Below are 17,892 nucleotides of genomic sequence, written 5' to 3' on the forward strand. Positions count from 1 at the left end.
GTCTTATCTGAATCTTTATCTCCTCAATTATTACTTTTCATCAAAATGTGAAATTCTTATTGTGTTAACTTTTTCTATTCCGAAGGGAAATAGAGAAAATTAATACCATAAGAGAATTGGTTGAACTATTTTGGTGCTGCATTATGATATGAGCATGAGTTACACTGAAATGTGTTTGCTACTTAATTGTTTTTTTGACAATTCCTGTAACTGTGGCAACAATGGAACGGTCATTTTGAAAGCAGAAGTTAATAAAAAATTATTTAAGAAATACCATGAGTTAAGAACGACTGTCTGGTTTAGCCCTTTTAAGCATAGAAGCAGAAAATATGGATGTATCTCAGCTAATTGATGATTTCGCTAATATGAAAGAAGTTCTAAACACAATTTTTCAGAGCAAAAAATAGAAGTCAACTTATATGTTGGAATATACAGAAGGTTCCTCTGTGTCATGTATGTAATGTGTTAATAAAATTTATTCAATTTGCATACTTCCTATTTAAACTGTTTTTTGTACATCATTTGCTTTTGTGTTTAAATGCATATCCTTAAATTTAGAAGTGTTTAGTGTATTGTAATGATGTTGTGATTGTTATTAAATATATTACTATTATCAATATACCAATTTCAATATTTTATTCTTGCTTCTTTAATAATACCCATCAATAAAAAAAAAAATAATAATAATAATAAAGTAAAAAGTAAGTAGACTGTTTTTAGTAGAACTGTCTACTGCCATCAGTAGACAGTTGGCAACGAGATTGATGAGTGGAATAAAGGGCCCTTAAGCCTTTTTTGGTGTTACCAAAAAAAGCTTAAGCTCTGCAAATTGCAGCTTCTGGAGACTAGGCACCTGTGAGGTGATCTAATTGCGGTGTGTAAGGCCTTGAATGAATTGAGCAAGCTGAATGCTAATGGGATTCTTCCTCTTGCTCAGATTACTCACCTGAGTGGACATAAATTCAAATTGAGGAAAGACAATTGTAGAATAAATCTGCAGAAATTCACCTTTAGCCAGCAGGTGGCTGACAGTTGGAACAGGCTTCCATCTGTTATAGTGTACGTCAGCAACTTAAATAAGTTCAAAGCAGAACTAGGCAAATATTTGGAGTGTATGGATGGGTGAAATGGGAAGGGTTTTTATTTTTTATTTTTTTTTGGCTGATGCTATATAAGCTTTCTTTCTTCCATCATATGCCTCTACTAATGCTAATGCATGGGATGCATATAAATTATCAGGAGACACAGAAGCCTGTGAGTGATATAAGCTAGTCTGTAATCAAGTCACAAAGGAGGTTAGGCAAGCAAAAGCAGATTACAAGACATCTTTGGCAGAGGATGCAAAGAAAAACAGCAAGACTTCTTTACTTATATAAAATCTAAATCTAGAAGCAGGAGGGATGAATCGGGTTGGTCCACTTCATATCGATGGTTCAACTGTTGATTACCCTGCTCAAATAGCCGACAAACCGAATGAGTATTTTGCATCTACATTCACACATGAGGAATTCTGTAGGGAAGTGGAAGACAGGGAGCTTAATGATTTTGTAATAACTGAGAGCAAAGTGGAGGTTTGTTATTTGGTTTTTAGAGCATTAACAACTAAGGCCATATTGTTCCGGGAATATGCGGCGGTCATTCCCTGACCTTTCTGCATCCTCCGTATTTGGTGATGATGGGACTAGAACTCCGGTCTAATCAAGAAGCGTGTGCTACGCACTGCTGTTGCTCCTTCCCACCTGGCTACAGATGCAGCAAAGTGGATGAGAAATTGTTGAAGATAAACATAAGAAAGGCACCCGGGGTGGATCGAATCTATCCGGTGGCTCAGGATAAGTTCCTATGGACTGGAGATGTGCAAATGTATCTGAAATTCACAAAGGTGGATCAAAAGGTAACATGAGTAATTACAGACCTATTAGTTTAACTTCTCTTTGAGGGAAAATAATGGCATCACTGGTTAAAGAAGAATTGCAGAATCATCTAAACAAGACTGCAGTAATAATTCAGACAGAGCATGGGTTTTTTAAGGGGAAGTCTTGTCTGACCAATTTGATTGGATACTATGATGTAGTTACAAAGGAACTGAATGCAAAAAATAATTTTGATATCATATACAGTCGGTCCTCGTATAACACGTGTTTACATTACACGAATTCGATCATACACGATTTATAAATAGGGGAATGTTACTTATATAGCATGAACCGAATTCGCTTATGCACGATTCGCCTTTGTATTTACAAGAAATGGCAGTCAAATGCGAAATCACCCCAACCGAACGCAACACGATAGGAATGAAGAAGATTCTGAAAATGTATTTATGTTTTATATCAGTGAAGGGGAAACACATTTCACCATAATAACGTAAAAACTAACACAATTCCAGCTATCGGTATAATCACAAATGCAATTAGATGGAGTTTACTACCAGTTTATAACAGATTCCACTAGCAGAAACGCAACTGGAAATTGTTTTTATTGTTTTATGGTAGTAACCCCCAGAAATGTGCTTTAGTAAAATGTGAGGTGTTAATAGCGTATCTCGGCCTTTACCGTGTTGTTTATTCAGTTGCTATACGCGCGCAGCTTTGTTTATGTGTATTAATCGTGCCTCCTCGTTTTGTCATTGTGCGTTATTCCCTAAAAATGAGTAAAATGCTTAAAAGGTGTGAAAAGGAAGCGTCCTGGCTAAGACACTGCAGATTCAGAGAGAAAAAAAAATAAGCAATACCGATAAACAGAGGCGGACTGGGTCAAAAATTCTTACCCGGGAAAATTTATAGTGGCCTCGTACTACGGTTTATGGCCAAAATCACACCGGGATTTCCCGGGTAAGGCTTATGGCCAGTCCGCCTCTGTCGATAGAGAAAAAAAAATATGAAATTGTGAAACGCTTTGAGTGAAATGAAAGACCATGTGATATTGCACGTGCTACAGCCCTAAATGAGGCAACGCCCAGAATTACAAAGAATGCGGAGAAAATAAAAACAACTTTCATAGCGAGAACAACTCAAAGTGTAATTAAAATCCATTAGATTAAGACACAAGAATTGGAAGAGATGGAAAGGCTGTCATCTGTTTGGATAGAAAATCAAACAAAAAACAAGTTTGCTTACGATAGAAGCAAAAGCAGTAGCAATATTTTATTACGTAATAAAATACGTAAGCATTTTATTACGACTTACGTATTATAATTTATACTCACGTATTATAAAATACGTAAGTATTTTATTACGACTATCTTATTTAATATAATAATTTTTTACGAATAAAATACGTATTTTATTCGTAAAAAATACTTTTTTATAATATAATAAAAATAAATATTTTTTATTATTTATTGTATAATAAAAATAAAAAATATTATATTATTTTTTATAACGATTAAAATTACCCGATTATTTATTGTATTTGGTAATGTTTTGGTTCCAAATGTGTGTTCAATCTTGGGTGGTCGGCACCTAACCCCACTTTTCCCATAGGGACCGTTGTTTATATTGCACAATTTTGCATTGCACGAGAGTTTCTAGGAACACAACTATCATGCTATACGAGGACAGACTGTACTTGGATTTCAGGAAAGATTTTGATACTGTTGCACATGGAAGACTGCTGTAAAAATTGGAGCAGTATGACATTAAAGGCCAGTTACTACAATGGATGAAAGGGTGGTTGAATGGAAGATGACAGAGAGTGGTAATCAATGGACACTGTTCTTCTTGGACTAATGTTATTAGTGGAGTCCCCCATGGTTCTGTGTTGGGCTCATTGTTGTTTTGTATATTTATCAATGATATTGATGAATGTCCATCAATATCATTGTAGACCAAGTTTGCAGACGATACAAAGGTTGGCAGGGTTGTTAATGACAGTAATGACAGTGTGCTACTGCAACAGGATCTAAAAAAGCTGGGCAGATGGGCTGAGAAGTGGCAACTGAAGTTTTAATATTGACAAATGCAAAGTACTACATATGGGTAGAAGTAACCCCCCAGAGAAATGTACCAACTGTGTGGTACCACACTCAAAGTCGCAGAGAATAAAAAAGATCTAGGAGCAATTGTCCAATCAGATATGAAGTTTTCTGAGTAGCCCAGACAGGCTGCCAGCATAGGTCATGGTATCTTGTCAACGATATACAGGAAATTTGCTAGTAGGGATAAAGAGGTGATTATCTCTTTGTATAAGGCAGTGGTCAGGCCGTGCTTAGTACTGCATAGAGGTCTGGAGGCTTTTCTTTTAAGAATGATGCAGAGTTATTAGAATGAGTACAGAGAGGGGCACCAAGATTAGTGAGGGGAACAAAGGGATCCCTTACCAAGAAAGGCTTAAGTTCTGGAAATTGCAGCATCTGGCGACTAGGCACGTGCGAGGCAATCTGATCGAGGTGAATAAGGCCTTGAATGGTTTGAGCAGGCTCAATGCTGATGGGATTCTTTCTCTTGCTCAGATTACAAACCTGAGGGAGCATAAATTGAAATTGATGAAAGACAGTTGCAGAATAGATGCACAGAAATTTGCCTTTACCTAGCAGATAGGTAATTGCAAGAATAAACTTCCATCTGCCGTCGTGGAAAGCGATAGCTTAAATAAATTCAAGGAAGAACTGGACAAATTTTTAGAGAAAATGTATCTGTGATATGGTTTTTTTTTTTTTTTTTTTTTTTTTTTTTTTTGGCTGATGCTGTATAAGCTTTGCTTTCTTGCATCATGTGCCTCTTCCAATGCTAACTTGGAAATTCTGAAAAATGTAAAATGTAACATACGGAGTGCTGGAAATAATTTAAAGGAAATGTTACAGGCAGCAATTCACATCTTCTACAACTTTAGCACACTGCTGACATCATATTGGATAGTTTAACAAATATTAAAATATTATAGCTAAATAAACCTCTTATATAGCTACAAAAAATTTTCACTACAATACAATGTTGGTTGATATGTTGTTTAATGGTATAAGGGCTACTAAGGCCATATTGTGTCTGATTCTAGTCCGTAATGTAATTACCAGTTAAAATCTGTTAAATAATCGTGTCTGCTTCAAGAAAACAAAGAAATCGGCTAGATTTGCATCGTCTCCAATTAGATGAGGTAATGTTAAAGATTCTTGCAGATGCGAAAGCGATGTGAAAATTGTGCTTCGATAATTATTATAATGATTGCGATCTATTAGAACATGCTTCACTGTAAGTGTAGACTGAAAATATGCACAAATAGGCGGATCTTCTCCCATGAGTAAATAAATATGGGTTAGATGTGTGTGCCCAATATGCGTCCTAGCCAGGATCACCTCCTCTTGCCTATTTGATCGTATGCTTGATGGCCACAACTTAGGTTCGTGTTTAAATTGAAGCAGCTTATTGCCGCCCTGAGCCTGCCAGATTTGCAACCATTGCACATCACACACATTTTTTATGACTGATTTGTAGTCTGTATATATGGCACTTGGTAGTTAGAAGAGCTTGTAGTGATTGGATGTTTAGTGGCTTGATCTGCATATTCATTTCCTTTGATGCCTACATGACCTGGTATCCAACAGAAAGTGACTGACTGGTTATCAGCTTGTAACACAATTATCTGAGATCTGATTTGCTTCAATACGGGGTGGAGTGGCTTAGATGAATTTTTCAATGCTGTTATTGCACTCAGAGAATCAGAGTAGATCATAGTTTTCTTAATTGACAGATTAATCACATGATCCAGAGCTATTTTAATCGTCCACAGTTCAGCAGAATAGACGCTGCATTCCTTTGGAAGGGACACAGAACTAGAAAAAATAGACGAAACTGCCGCTGCACCCACTGTCGTACTTGTTTTTGAGCCATTGGTATATATTTGAAACCACCGAAAATGTTTAGCTACATTTGCAGCATGGAGCTTCCTGATGGTGAGATCTGCTGCTTGCTTTTTCTCCCATTGTTGGAATGAGAAATGACAGATTGGAGTATAATCAGACCATGGAGGGTTAGGTGTGCTTGTTTCCTGAAAGATATTACCCATGTCTAAATTCCAGCAGTGTTAACTGTAGCAGCCTTATCCCGATTGGTTTGTTTTCATTGGGTTTGTTCTGATAAAAGGTGGTCCATTGGGCCTCAAATAAATATGGCAAGATAGGATGGAAGGGAAGGCTCCGTATTTTTGCTGCATAGTTGAGTAGCAACATTTTCCTCCGAAGATGGAGTGGAGGTTCGTGTGCCTCTATATATAAACTCTGTACAGGGGATGTTCTGAATGCTCCTAAAGCAGTTCTTAGGGCAGTGTGATGGACAGTGTCTAACTGAATTAGTGCACTTTTCCTGGCGGAGTCATAGATTGGGGCTCCATAATCCAAGTGACATCAGATTAACACCCGATATAGCCGAAGCATAGTATATCGGTCAGCGTACCCCACGTTGATGATGATAGTACTCTGAGGATATTTAACTTTTTCAAGCAAATGGTTCTCAGGCATGTGATGTGTTGTAAGAAGTTTAATTTATTATCTAGGATTAGACCAAGAAATCTGATACTGTACAAAAGAGGTATGGTGGAATTGTTAAGTTTTAATTCTGGCTCAGGGTGGATCTTTCGTTTTTTACAAAAATGAATACAGTTGGATTTTTGTGCTGATAAGCGGTAGCCATTGCGAGACATCCACAGCTCAATTTTATTAATTGAGATCTGAAGTTGTCTCTTGATAAAATTCATATTTTTCCCTTAGCACGAGATCATGAGGTCATCTGCATAGTGATATAATTCTACTGTTCTTGGAATATCATGGATGATGATATCGTTTATTCTTATTAAAAATAGGGTAGAACTCAAAATAGATCCCTGAGGGACCCCCTTCCTCCTCCTGGATATGGACTATAGAAAGAACATTTAGATGACTGTAACTTGAAAAGTTCTACCCTGGAGAAAGCTCTGAACAAACAAGGGAAGCCTGCCTCATAGTCCAAAGGCATGAAGATCCCGCAGAATACCAAAATGCCATGTTGTATCAAAGGAGTTCTCTAAATCCAAACTTACCACAACTAGGTGGTCATTTCTGACAAAAGCATTTCTGATTTTTGATTCTGCTTTAATCATCATGTTGTTGTTGTTGTTATTTGGTTTTTAGGAGCATTAGCAACTAAGGCCATATTTGCTCAGGGGATATGCGGTGGTCATTCCCTGACCTTTCTGCATCCTCCGTATTTGATGGTCACAGGCTCGAACCCTGGTCTAATCAAGAAGAGTGTGCTACGCACTGCTGCTCCTGCTCACCTGGCTACGGAGGCACCACTGATTTTTATGTACGATGTTATGTGATTCAAGAAACCAGGTGAGCCATTTGTGGACCATTTTCTCCAGTGTTTTCCCCAAAGAACTAGTTAAGGAAATTGGACAATAATTAACTGGATTAGAGCAGTCTTTTCCTGGTTTAGGGATCGCTAATACAAGTGAATGTCACCAAGAGCGAGGATAATCACGTTCCTGAAAAATTCTATTAAAAAATATTAGAAGAGTTTGTAAAGCAGCATCATTCAAGTGTTTTATCATAATATAAAAAAATACCATCAGAGCCAGCTGCACTCTTGAGTGCTCTGTTAAGAGATTCCTTTAACTCAGATATTGTAAAAGGCTGGTTATATGGAAGAGAGCGACTGGTGTTGAAATTTAACTTCTGCCTTTCTGTTGCCTCTTTAATTTGTAGGAATGGAGCATCATATGAATTTGCTGCTGAAATTTCGGCAAATGCTTCAGCAAAAGCATTTGCTATGTCTTTTGGGGAAGACAGTTCCTGTCCCTTACAGATCAATATAGGAAAGGATGACAAAGGATATTTGCTGTTCAGATGTTGGATTTTCCTCCAGATTAATCTAGTATCGGTGTTTCTGGTAATAGTGGAAGTGAACTGTATCCAGGACGCTTTTTTTGGCTTTCCTTCTTATTTGTCATGCTTTAGCATTAAGTTTCTTGTAAATAATAAAGTTAATAGTAGTGGGATGCTTGTGGAATATATTCCAAGCATTATTCTTTTATTCTATTACATTCATCATTCCACCAGTAGTTTTTACACCTTCGTGGACTGAGGAATAGATTTATTAGCTGCTGCTAGTATCTGTGTAGTGACATGGTCAGTGGCTTCATCTATTAACAGATTCTGAATCAAATGTTTATCTAAAGATATAATTAAGGAAAACTTTGTCCAGTTTGCCTTTGAGAATGTCCACCTTTTGCGAGTTTCCTGATAGGTGGAGATAGTTTGGAATCTACAAATAATAGGAAGGTGATCGCTGTTATGTAGATTATCCAATACTGCCCAATGTATACTTGGATATACATTGGGCAGTATTGGATATAGTGCGGGGGAGCATATAGACAAATCTAGGGCAGAAGTATTTCCTGTGGGAGAATGCACATGAGTACGTGCACCGGTGTTTAGCAGAGTTAGATTGTGTGTGTGTCCAGTATGGTTTCTATTAGTTTCCCTCTTTTATCCATACGTAGACTTCCCCATAATGGATGGTGACCCTTAAAGTCACCCATCAAACAAGTAGGAGGTGGTATATGGGCAAGGAGCTCATCAAAGTCTTTGAATACATACGTTTGGTTCCGTGGAAGATAAATAGATACAAGAGAAAAAATTATTCCAAGTTCTATTCTTACAGCAACAACTTCTAAATTAGTTTTTAAGGGGATCTGCCTAGATGGATTTGTAACAGATACTAAAACTGCTACACCTCCATGGGCTGCAGTTGCTGCATACCTGTCATGCCTGTACAAAGTATATTTCTTTATTGAGGGGGTCACTTGTAGAGTTAAATGTTTCCTGTAAACAAATGCCTGATGGACTGAAATGTCAAATTAAGTCATATAGCTCATCTGTATTAGTACGTAGTCTCGAAATTCCATTGTAAAATGCACTGCATTATTTAATTTTAGTGGTAGGATGATCCGGTTGTTTTTTAGAGGTAGTAGGTTTATTGTGATCTATTTTAATTTTATCTTTTTAGGAAAGGTAGGCCATCCAGTGTCCATATCTTCTTCAGCATAAATTTCTAATAAAGATTCTTCTTAAGTTTTGTCATCTATATCCATTTCTGAACTATTAATGTGGCTCTTAGATGATTCAGCTTTTGCCATTCTGGTTTCATTTTGAGACTTTATGCCACTAGTAGAGGGGATGGAAACTGAGATTTTACAAGTCTGGTCTTTGTTGTTTTGCTTCGAAGATGGCTGAGGAACTGAAAGCTGAGCCCTAGCCCATTCAGCAAGTGATGTCTTAGGTGGAACTGAGTCATTGGTTTGTGTAGCAACAGAATGATATTTCTTTGTAATATCAGCATATGTGCGTGCGGGAGTATCTTTCAGAATTTGTCATCTCGCTTCCTGATAGGTCACAATGTGTTCAACTTTAAATTTCTGTATTTTCTTCCCAAGTTTCCATAACTCGCAATTTTCAGAATATGCAGGATGATCTTCCTTGCAAGTGTGAAAGTGTCCAAACTTCTGACACTTATAACACTGTAGTGGATTTGGTATATAGGGGCGAATATGGCAATTTAGATAACCAGCTTTAACAGTATTTGGTAAGTTTGGAGTACTGAACGTAAGTATTACACTGTGGGTTGGAACGAGATTGCCATCCCTACGAGTCAAAATTCTCTTAGCTTGTATGACCTTTTGATCTTTCAGTTCCTGCACAAGCTCCTCTTCTGTTACATTCAACAGATCCCACTCAGAGATAACACCTTTGGAACTGTTTAGGGTGGTATGGGTGAGTGATTTTAACAGGATAATTCATCCAAATGTGAGCTTTAACAACAGTTCTGAATGTTTGGACTGTGTTGTCTCAATGAGTAAATCACCTGACTGTAATCTTTTGACCATTTTAGGTGATCCAGCAGCATTTTCTAGAAATCTCTGTATGATAAATGGAGACAGTTTACTCACCGGTTGACTACTTAAAGAATGGATAATGAGGAAAGTTGGATACTCTGGTTGGTTATTGTTTTTTTAAGTGCTTATTTTGTGCATTTCCTTGGTCCAAGTTCCAATATGTGGTATTTGAGCTCAGTGGCTCTAATGCCACATAATTTTCTTTATCCATTTCAGCTCCTTTTCATCCTGGGGGATTGGCTTTTCCACCCAGGCTACCGGCCCCGCCACGGGGAGGCAGAAGCAGTGCCGCTTGTGGCCAAGCATAGGAGTAAGTGCGGTTAGTATATAATAAAGAAAAAGTTACTTTCCTTTTTCTGGCTCTCCTTTTATACTTTTAAAAAGTAGAGCTAATTAACAGAAAGACTTAAACCAAAATAAACGAGGAAAAACTCAGTGGATCTAGAAAAATCGCTCTATTAACCGCAATAGATATAGCACAGAAGATCGCTTGGCACCCGGGGCCCCAATACAATGTACAACATTACTGTAAGAATAGAACTTGGAAAAATGTACAACACAACATTTCTCCTGCCTCCTTTAGCTCTTTATAATTAAGCATTTTTCATCTATAGGCCTTCAAAGCAGTGTAGTTTAATAACCCTAATATATACAGAGTATTGTTTATTATTATTACTCATTCTACATCTTATTTCTTTTTCAGCAGTATAAAATTTTATTTGAGATATGAATTTACATTAAAGTAGCCAAGAAAAACAGTTTATAATTTTTTCATAAGTGGAAATTCACAAATTTCAAAAATCAACACAAACAATGCATCCTCATAAAAATTTAAAAAATTAAAACTATATCTACAAATCAGAACAACCAAATGACATAAAAAAAATTCATGATATGCTATTTGTCATTTCTCAAAAAGTAGTTATAGGTATAGTTAACTATTTCAACATGCAAATTAATATTTAATTTACTTTATCTTATATAATTATATTTGGTTCTATTAAATAGTTTTTATTTAAACTTAATTTTCCTGAAAAAGAAAAGCTTTCAAACAGTTAATTTCAAAAATATCTAAAGTAGTCAGGTTTTCTTTTAGATTTTATGATTTTCATATAAAATCATCCATTCTCATTAATAAAATAACTTATTTTTGAAAATCAAGTATTTGCATGGTTACTGTTGCATTTGATGAACTGGAGGGGAAATTACCCTTTTGGTACTTTTTTTTTTTTTTGCATGCAATTTTTTTAAATCAGAAGTTGTAAATTGAAGTATGAAGAATGTTAACTAGTTGATGTATATGTTTGAAAAGCAAAAGGTGAAACTACAGGTACTAATTCTGAAGAATAGAAATACAGTCGATTCCGGTTATTTGGGACACATCGGGACTACTGCATTTTGGCCATGATACGTGAAAATCGGAAGAATATACGTGATAATCGGAATAATTAATACGTACTGTAATATGTACATACTAACCAGTTGACATTTCTGTTCACTAACATTTATAATAATTATATTATTATAATTATATAATAATTATTATTATGTTCACTAACATAATAATAATTATTATTAATTTATTGAAAAAGAAAAGAATTACAACTTATCTCACATATAATGTAATGAAACAACAAACAAAAATAAAAAATTTATCTGAAATTCTGGAAATAAACTTTAGATTCTAAATCACAGTAAAAGAGTGCACTTTTTTCCCATGGAAAAAAGAAATTAAAACGGGGAAAAAAATTCCCATTTTAATTTCTTCATCATATTTTAAACATACGGATTAAGAGGCAAGTTTCATGATGTTTATAAGCAATGCTAAAAAATTGAAATCATATAGAGAATCAAAGCTGTAAGCATATGCTAACAAATAAGTTTCACAGTTATATTTTTCATTATAAAAATTACTTAAGTTGAGAAAAAATTGAAATATGATATAAGCAAACTATTTTGTAACTGTGAAATATAAATATGATACACAGATCCAGATAATAAGAAAGTTACGTAATTCTGCAATTTCACGTACTGTATTTATTTCCAATGAATTATTTGTCTGCCGTGTTAAATACCAGTAAACATTAACCAATCAGATGACCACCATGACTTCTGGGTATGTGGGACAGGCAGTTGGATAGGTTTAAAGAGTAACACTAAGTTGCAGAATGGTAATCCTTTTGACTCTTAATTCATGCTTAGCAGCAGCACTAATTGCCTCAACTGCCTGAAGGCCAGAGGTACAAACAATGCGTTTCAAGTTAAGTCTCTTGTAATCTGTTCATTACATGGAAATTTTCTTTGTTCTATGGAAGCTATTTTAAATGTTCGATATCAAATGAAACATATGAATTGAGAATGAAGTATTCGGACGCTTAGAGCTCTGTCGAATGGTGCCTTGCACACAAATGGTCTAAATAATATCATCTGCATCTTTTCCGCATTTCTATCAATGAGCCAGGCGCAGGGTCCTGTTCGACCGAATTGGTTGAACATGCTTGTGGCCAGTGCTGGCCTGACAAACAACCTTTTTAGTACTCAGTGGCTTTTCTCTGGGAGTGGACCTGATGATTGAATAAGCAATTACCCTATGTTTTCATTCAATTCCGTTTGTGCCCTCAATTTCTGGACAGTCTGGTTTATGATTCTGTTGAAAAGGAGGGGGGGAGGTACCCATTCTTTCTTAGAATGGGCCTATTCGCAGACAGTTCTAAACTCTGAGTGTCCTCTGGGTGAAGCCGTGTTGATCTTGGATTTTACACTGATGAGATGATTAGCATGTTAATTAAGAACAACCCCTTGCATCTGTAGGTTTTCTATAGATCCATGTGGATGAGTTGTTGAAAATGTTTAACTCTGCTCTAGGAAGAGGAGGCACCTACCCCCAATTTCCAGGATGAAAGACGAAATTCATCTAGTTTCTCCGTTTAGGTTCCAGACAGTGAATACATCATCAATGAAATGGATCCACATTTCAGGCATGTGCAGGGGTTAAGACAGAGGCCGACGATAATATCATTAAACCTCCAGCTTGTGGAAAATCATACCTGATTACTCTTTGTCTCTTCTATTTTCTAAACTTCCAAGAACTAAAAATTTTTTTTTTGTTACAGCAGATCTCCCAGTAATTTTTGTATTACTAACGGGGGGGGGGGTAATGTAAAGGTCACTGTGAGAAACGCTATAACAAAATGATATTAGTTAATACCAACTAGTTTCTGTTAATTTTTTTATTATTATTTTTTCCCTAAGTAATTTAGTTAGTTCCTGAGTTAATGCATACTGAAGTAGACTCCATCATTATTTTAATACAGTGAAGTATTATTATGTCATTTTATATGCATTATCTGCTTCAGCAGATTCTGGACAGAGTTTTTTTTTCCCCCCTCAATTGTTAAATGGTGTTGCAGCACACTAAACAATTGCTGCAATCATCTAAGAAAGACACTAAGCATTTTAATACCATAACTAGAGACAAAATTAAAGAAATGTTTGTTTACCCATAAAATTCCATTACAGCTGCTATCATTTCAGAAAGCTGATCCATTGTAGGGTACATGAACCTGAAACAAAAAAAAATCTGATATACGACTCCATCATAGAAATTTATGTTTATATAAAATATAAATGCTCAAGGCATAATAGATTATGAGTTTAAAATACACTATAAAATATAGGTGTAAATACACCATAGCAAACTTATAAGGAAAAACTACATAAGTAGTGTAAAGGCAATAATTTAATTGTATCTCATATTGTGACTACCTTCACAATGAGTTCCCATGTATTACACTACCGGAAAGGCATTCTGAAATGCCTCTTCAGTTACCGCTGCTGTACTGGGTTGTTATTTCATTACCTAGAATCCCCTCTGCAACTTGCACAAGTTTTGTCAGCTGCCACTGCCCTTTCATATCAATGAGATATTTAACTAAAGAATCAACATTGGCCAGATGTTATTTGGTTATGGACTAATCTCAACACACCAGTGACAGTAGTGTGTGTGAAAACTGCATCAAGTGTGCTGTTTCTGAGATGCTTATGGTGGTGTGTATGGCATACCACATTCAAAGTCACTGAAATTGTTTACCTTGTACATACACAACATTAGCATTAGTAGAAGCATTTGATGCAAGCTTATGCAGCATCAGCCAAAAAAAAAAAACCCCCTCGTATTTCACCCCTCCATTCATTCCATATATCTATCCAGTTCAGCCTTAAATTTATTTAGGCTAACAACTTCCACAACAAAAGATGGAAGTCCCTTCCACCAATCAACTACCCACTGGCTAAGGCAAATTTCCACACATCTATTATACAACTGTCCTTCCTAAATTTGAAACTGTGACCCCTCAGGTTCTTAATCTGAGCAAGAGGAAGAATCCTATCAGCATTCAGCTTACGCAACCCATTCAAGGCCTTATACATCTCAACTAGATCACCTTGCAGGTACCTACTCTCCAGGCACTACAATTTTCAGAACTTAAGCCTGTCTTGGTAAGAGCATCCCCCTTTTTCCCAATCTTGTTGCCCTTCTTTGTACTCAATTCTAGCAACTCTACATCCTTCCTAAAATGAGGCCTCCAGACCTGTACACAGTACTCTAGGTGTGGCCTGACCATTGCCTTGTATAATGGGATAATCACCTCCCTGTCCCTGCTAGCAAAATTCCTACATATCATTAACAGGACTACATGACCTGCCCTGGCAGCCCATCTGCACTGCTCAGAAAACTTCACATTTCACTGCACCATTACCCCCAGGTCTTTTTCACTTTCCACTTCCCTCAGTGTAGCACCACACAGTTGGTACATTTCTCTTGGGTTATTGCTACCCATATGCAGTACTTTGCATTTTTCAATGTTAAACTTCAGTTGCCACTTCTCAGCCCATTTGCGCAATGTATCTAGATCCAGTTGGAGTAGCATACAGTCTTTACTGTCATTAACAACCCTGCCAACTTTTGTATAATCTGCAAATTTGGACATTAAACCTAATATAACTTCATCAATATCATTGATGAAATATACAAAACAAAAATGGGCCCAACACCAAACCCTGGGGAACTCCACTAATAACATTTTTCCATGAAGAGCAGTGTCCATTGATTACCACTCTCTCTGTCGTCTCCCACTCAACCATCCCTTTATCCATTGTAGCAACTTGCCCTTAATGCCATACCTCTCCAATTTGTATAGCAGTCTTGCATGTGCAACAGTATCAAAAGCTTTCCTGAAATCCAAGTATATGATATCAAAATTATTTTTGGCATTCAGTTCCTTTGTGACCACATTATTAGCAGAGGCATACAATGCAAGAAATCAAGCTTATGCAGCATCAGCCAAAAAAAAAAAAAAAAAAAAAAAAAAAACACCTCCCATTTCACCCCTCCACTTGTTCCAAATGCCTGTCCAGCTCAGCCTTAAATTTATTTAGGCTATCAGCTTCCACAACAAAAGATGGAAGTCTGTTCCACCAATCAATTTACTCGCTGGATAAAGGCAAATTTCCACACATCTATTCTACAACTAACTTTCCTCAATTTGACACTATGCTCCCTCAGGTTCTTAGTGTGAGCAAGAGGAAGAATCCCATCAGCATTCAGCTTGTTCAACCCATTTAAGGCCTTGTATACCTCAATCAGATCACCCTGCAGGTGCCTACTCTCCAGGTGCTGCAATTTGCAGAACTTAAGTCTTTCTTGGTAAGAGCACCCCTTTGTTCCCCTCATAGTATCCAATCAAATTGGTCAGATAAGACCTCCCTTTTACATTATATCATATGGTATGAATAAGTAAAGGAGTGGCCACTCAATCAACCGACATGCAGAAATTACTAAATATAACTTATTTTAAGATCCCATGTGTGACATTTGATCCAGTAAAGGGTGAAACCTAATTTTGATTTAAATTACAAGGCAATCCCCATATAACACAGTACTTCTACAACTTTTTGCTCTATCAAGATTGACAAATTGCGGCAATCCTCACACAACATGGTACTTATATAACACAGTTTCGCTCTAACACGATTAGAGAATTGCGACAAACTTTGCATAGCACAGTGTTTTTGTGTGGGGAAAAAAAATGCTGCTATTATGCTGGATGTAATTTTACAACATTTCCATTCATTTTTGTGACTCCCCACTGTTGACTCGCTAATCGTTACGCCAAAAAATTGAAACAGAAATTTTTCAATTTTTTGAAAACAAAATTGAAAAAAAAAATAAATAAATAAAATAATAATAATAAAAAATGTTGGGAAATTCCCGTGCGAGGTTCTGTGCTATTGAATTTGTGCTTGTTTGAGACCATAAAAAATTGTGACTTCGAAGCATGCAGTTTGTGACTTTTAAGGTTGTTGCAAGTATTTATTTTGGTTTTTATTTGACCGTTTATAAAATTTTCTGGGTATGTATTACTAAACTTTAGAAATTATTCTAAAGTGGTTCTTAAGAACCACTTTAGAATAATTTCTTTGTTGTGAATTAAATTCCAGCCCTAAATTATGCCTAAGGAAAGTAAAAAAAGCTCCACTCAAAAGAAACTACTTCTCTAGAATCAAAGACACAAATTTCGGATTTTCTTAAAAACAGGAGAAAAGGTATCACACGTTGCATCAAGTTTAAATTTAAGTGAAGCAATCAATTCAGAGAATGATAGTGCAGTTGAAAATTCTGAAGTTCCAAATTTTACACTAAAAAGTATATGGGAAAGCACAAACTTGGCAGAGCAATTAGAATCTTATTTTTTGAATGTAGATCCTTTGACTATGATTAAAGAGGCTTGTGCACTCTGGATTCATTATTATTATTAAATTACAGTTGCTCAGAGCGAAACGGATACAAAAATAGATTGTGACAAGTTTAATAATAGGATGATTCACTACCAGTGCAACAAACTTGCAGGAGGTGTAGGGGGCACAAAGACGAATCAGAATCACATAGCATTGCAGGGTCCGAAATGCCTTCATCATGCGGTAGAGGACGTTGAATGGGAGATTGCGTGAACAGCGATCCCGCTGGAAGTCAGCATTTCCGAACCGGTTCCCGAGGCAGTAGGATGGACGAGTATTCAAACGTTGAACTGGCCGACATGCACCTCGCGTATGGAACTGCGGACTGTAACGGGCGTGCCGCTCTGCGCTTGTACCAGGAACGTTTCCCACACAGGCATGCTCCTCATCATACGATTTTCGCACGTGCGCAGAGAAGGTTACATGAGACTGGTTGTTTCACGAGAGGTACCATGAATTGAGAGCGAATGACGAGGACGCCAGACAATGAGGAGAATGTCCTACGTCTTGCAGAAGGCAATCCGAGTACGAGTACTCGAGCGATAGGCCAACAATTGGGTATTTCTTAATCCACTGTATGGAGGATACTGTCAACAAACCAAATGAGTTCATACCATCTGCAATGCGTCCAATCATTGGAGCCTGCGGATTATCCACTCCGGAGGACTTTTGCTACTTGGTTTCTTCAACAGAGTGCGGCAGACAGAGCATTTGCTGTGTCCATATTGTTCACGGATGAGGCAAGTTTCACAAGAGAGGGAGCCTTCAATCAACATAACGCCCATTTGTGGGCTTTGGAGAACCCCCTTGGTACACGAACACGTGCAACTCAACGCCGTTTCTCTGTCAATGTTTGGGGCGGCATTGTTGGATACCACCTCACTGTACCTTCTGCCCCCTCGTCTGCACGATAGGGCATACTTGATCTTTCTACAGCAAGTCCTGATCGAACTTATTGAAGAAGCACATGTTCCTCAGTCGTTGCCACCGCTCAATGTGGTTCCAGCATGATGGGGCTCCCCCACATTACACCAATGACGTCCGCCAACACCTAAACGTTGCATTTGGACAGCATTGGATAGGTCTTGGTGGTCCAGTTCATTGGCCTGCGAGATCGCCGGACCTATCATGCCTGGACTTCTTCTGCTGGGGTCAAATGAAGACATTGGTGTACGAGACCCCCGTTGATTCAGTTGAAGACCTCGTCGCTCGCATCTCTGTAGCTGCCAG

General features: G+C 37.1%; 1 protein-coding gene across 1 annotated transcript in view; it reads right to left on the bottom strand.

Moving 5' to 3' along the window:
• LOC150080926 (protein NDRG3-like) overlaps window positions 1–17,892 on the bottom strand; it is a 274,856-nt gene that overhangs the window by 206,076 nt on the left and 50,888 nt on the right. The window contains exon 5 of the mRNA XM_090380617.1: window positions 13,368–13,430. Coding sequence (XP_090236743.1) covers window positions 13,368–13,430 — 63 coding nt within the window. The remainder of the gene's footprint in view (window positions 1–13,367; window positions 13,431–17,892) is intronic.

This window comes from Mastigoproctus giganteus, chromosome 9 (assembly GCF_048544385.1).
Source record: "Mastigoproctus giganteus isolate SK-2022 chromosome 9, ASM4854438v1, whole genome shotgun sequence".
Taxonomy (NCBI): domain Eukaryota; kingdom Metazoa; phylum Arthropoda; class Arachnida; order Uropygi; family Thelyphonidae; genus Mastigoproctus; species Mastigoproctus giganteus.